At 40.5% G+C, this 3849-nt stretch overlaps 1 protein-coding gene across 1 annotated transcript; it reads right to left on the reverse strand.

Moving 5' to 3' along the window:
- Positions 1-1892: 1892 nt before the first annotated feature.
- Positions 1893-3519, reverse strand: LOC133286856 (uncharacterized). The gene is made up of 3 exons (XM_061484359.1): positions 2636-3519; positions 2147-2240; positions 1893-2081 (listed from the first exon to the last, which is right to left on the reverse strand). The coding sequence occupies exons 1-3, from the start codon at positions 3517-3519 to the stop codon at positions 1893-1895; spliced, it is 1167 nt and encodes a 388-aa protein (XP_061340343.1).
- Between the last annotated feature and the right edge of the window lie 330 nt (positions 3520-3849).

The following is a 3849-nucleotide window of genomic DNA, read 5'->3' on the forward strand; positions in this document are numbered from 1 at the left end:
AAACTGAATGATGTATACCTGAAGATGGTGGAGGAGTTCGATAGGATGGACAAAAAAAATTAGGACAGTTGATAGGTCAGCTAGGGTCTTAGGTGCTTGTGTTGCTATGATAATGATCTGTATGTTTGTTGTTAGTGTGGTAAAAGTGAAAACAAGTGACCCAAATGTATTTTTCCTTCAGTGAATTGTAATGAGTACTCATTCTTTATGTTATTCAAATTATGTGTTAGTTCCAATCTGTTTGTGTGTATTATCATATGGCCTAATTAGATTGCTACTGATAGAGATGCATAACTCATGAATTGCACATATAGAAGTTGCATACTGATATGCATAATGTTGTTATCGATTGCAAAACACGAGGGCCATTTAGGTCCCTGGCAATGTTACTCGAGGCACATTATGGTCCCTGACAAAATGCACAGTGGACTTAATGGTCCCTAACTTATTGCATAGTTATGCATGGAATGAATAAGCCATGTACAGATATAGATGCATAAATCATGAAATAAAAATTAAAAAACAGGAAAACAGTAGTGCATAATAACATGCATCAACCCTGCATCATTCATCAGCCATCAATCAAAATAAATGGCACTTAACATGCATGTATAGAATATAACCAGTATCCACAATAATTGTCTTCCTAGAACTACAAAACAGTAGTGCATTACAAATAAAAGCCAACTAATAGGAATCATAAGTGAGGCCTATAAATACAATCTTGGCCATACATCAAAATGATTACATTATATCTGTAAAAGGCCTCAAAAAAAAATGGCCAGAATTTACAAAAAAAGGGCATTATATCCACTCCTTTTCAGTTGGCTCATGCACTACTCCCTTGTTCTTGTTCATCAGCAGCTCATTTTCTTGAGGATCGCCTTGGTGGCATGAAACCAGGTGTTGTCATGAAGTGCATAAATCTGCTTCGTGTGCCAGTGCTGGCTGCCTTCATTGTCTCTTCAGTCAACACTGCATTTGCTTCTTCTGGATTTGAAGGAGGTGGGCTGCATCCTCTCAAGTTGACTTGTTGTGCCTGAGAACTACCAATTTCTGACGGGCCTCCTTGACTTAATGGGATTTCATTTACTGAGTCTGTGTCAATCCTCACAGATTGTGGTCTTGCTTGGCTCTTGTCTGTTTTGGAAGCTGGTGGCCCCTTACAACTCTTGTCATAGTGTCCAGTCTGACCACACTTACTACACTTGGCTTCATATGTCCTTTTAACTTTCTTTGTCATGCTCCCTTGGTCTTTAGTTGGGTCCTTCTTCCTATATTTCTTGGGATGCCCAATTGGCCTTTTCAGTTTTGGTGGAAGAGGTTTGGGTTCATTAGATGCAGGCCAATACTTGTCCGAGTTCACTGGGTTTAAGGTGTGCTCATATGTGGCATGCAATGCATCAACTGTAAGCCATTGATGGACATAGTTCTCGGCTAGCTCGTTTTTGTGACAAATTGCTGCTATAGCATGCTCACAAGGTAGTCCAGTCAACTGCCATACATTGCATGCACATGTATGTGTTGTTAAATTGACTCCAACTCTATCACCTTTCCCACTGACCTCATACATATCTTGCTGCAGATTTCCAGTCCAAGTGGGTGTCCATGAATTGCTAAGAACCTTTAACTGATCCAGTTTCAATTGCTGAGCAGGAGCTATTTTACCCCGAACAGTTCCTAACACCCTCTGATGTGCAGCCATCCTCCTCATAATGTAGCATCTCAGTTCCTCCAATAGAGTGATAATCGGTTTTGACCTATATCCAACGATCTTGGCATTCCATACCTCTGCCATGTTGTTTGTGATATTATCACATTTCGGCCAGTGGCTGAAATAAGCTTTCACCCAACTTGAGGGCTGGATGCCATCCAAGTACTTCCATGCAGCCTCATTCTTTACTTTCAACCGTGCCATGCATTGCTGGAACTGGGGGACAGTGGTGCATCTTGAACACTCCCAAACCATGGCTTGAATTGCCTTGTCTTTCCATTGCTTTATGAAATTCTTCCAAACGTGCTGCATCACAAAAACGATGATATGCACCAGGCATCACCTCTTGCAGTGCTGGAATCAGCCCCTACACACAGACACCAAAAAAAAAAGGTATCACAAAAACATATATAGATTGCCACAAAGTGTTGCTGACTTAAATATACGAGGATCAATTAGGTCCCTGGCAATTTCCCTCGATGGTCGTTTTGGTCCCTGACAAATTGAACGGGGGACTAATTGGTCCCTGACATTAACACAAATGCACTTAACATCAGAAATGCACTTAACATCAGCAATGCACTTAACATCAGCAATGCAGTAAAAAATGCAGTTTGTGTAATCATGAAAATGCAGCATTGGCTTTTAAACCAATAAGCAATACACTGAATGCAAATACAAAAAAACCAATAACTAATAAGCAGGTAACTAACAGCAGAAAAAAATCATTCAACAAATAACTGAATAACCAATAACCAAATGTATATTGACTGAAGAAAAAAAATCAGCAAACAAATATGTGGCTGAATACTAAAGCAAGTTCAAATGAAACAAGCTTAACACACCTTCTGTTGGTCAGAAATAAAATTCCATCCAAACACTGCGTGAGGGTCAATGTCTTCCTATAACAGGGTTAAAAACCACTTCCAGATCTCTTTTGTTTCACTATCAACAACTGCATATGCAATGACAAAGAAACTTTTGTTGGCATCCTCCCCAACTGCACTTATCAATTGACCTCCATAATATCCTTTCAAGAAACATCCATCCAAACCAATTAAGGGCCTGCAGCCAGCTTTGAACCCTTTCTTGCATGCATCCAGACAAATGTACAACTTAGAAAATATGGGAGAGGAGTTCGGATAAGGTTGTGGGATCACTTGCATTTGACATGTAGACCCTGGATTGCTTCTCAATAGCTCACCTAAGTAGTCTCTCAATTTTGCGTACTGTTCTTTTTCACACCCTTCGATTTTGGCCTTGGCTTTCTGAAGTGCTTTGTTCACTTTCTTCAAATGGACATGAACTTTGTACTCCTCTTTCATGTGGTCGTAGGCCTCAGCCCTTGTCATGTTCGGCTGGGTCATTAGCCTTTTTTCTAACTTCTTTGCAACACAATCCCTACTTGCCCTCTTGTTTCTAAAAAGTCTGCAGCAAGTGTGGATGTTATTAAAAGTCTTGATTTGGAAAGCTTTCATTTTGTTGTTCCACGAACAGTAAATCATCCAATCACATTCATCATTACTACATTTTGCTCGGGCCCTCACTTTGTCATTCTTCAGCCACTTGAATTGTCTTCCTAGATCAATACTGTAGTCTTTGACAACATTTTTAAATAATTGAAGACTCACAAACTCCATTCCTACCTCTAAGTGTACATGACCAAACTCCTCATGCACATTAAATTTTGGATTGACAACCTTTTCATCCTCTTCAGCACCACTTGAAGGAGGCGTGTTCAACTCTTCAAAGTTATACCCATACCCACCCTCCTCGAACGACATTGACTTCTCATCCTCTTCCATTGTATTTTCCCCTACCAACTCTTCAACCTGCTTTTTTTTCTTCCTTTTTTGTTTTTTTTTTCGACAGCTTTACCCTTCCCCTTGCACTCCTCTTCACTCTCTGTTTCTGTATCATACATAGGTGGAGGAGGTTTATATGCCTCATCCTCCACACTATCTTTTGAATCAGTAGAAAACTCATGACCACTGCCACTATCATCCTCATCACCATCACTGCCACCCTCATCCTCCAACCCATCACCACTGCCACCCTCATCCTCCTCTCCACCACTGCCACCCTCATGTGCATGTGCAATAACTTCTTCCGGTGAAACATAGACAGGGGTTGCA

The sequence above is a fragment of the Gastrolobium bilobum genome, unplaced genomic scaffold, assembly GCF_033153095.1.
Source record: "Gastrolobium bilobum isolate Gb01-03AN ecotype WA unplaced genomic scaffold, APGP_CSIRO_Gbil_v1 utg32822, whole genome shotgun sequence".
Lineage (NCBI taxonomy): Eukaryota > Viridiplantae > Streptophyta > Magnoliopsida > Fabales > Fabaceae > Gastrolobium > Gastrolobium bilobum.

Bases quoted from the DNA above. Each gene is read 5' to 3' on its own strand.
- LOC133286856 (XM_061484359.1), bottom strand. From the start codon at position 3,519: ATGGAAGAGGATGAGAAGTCAATGTCGTTCGAGGAGGGTGGGTATGGG. The intron at 2,241-2,635 runs GTTTTTAACCCT...TGTTAATGTCAG, and splicing joins ACAAAAGAGATCTGGAAGTG to GGACCAATTAGTCCCCCGTT. The intron at 2,082-2,146 runs GCAACACTTTGT...GTCTGTGTGTAG, and splicing joins ATCCTCGTATATTTAAGTCA to GGGCTGATTCCAGCACTGCA.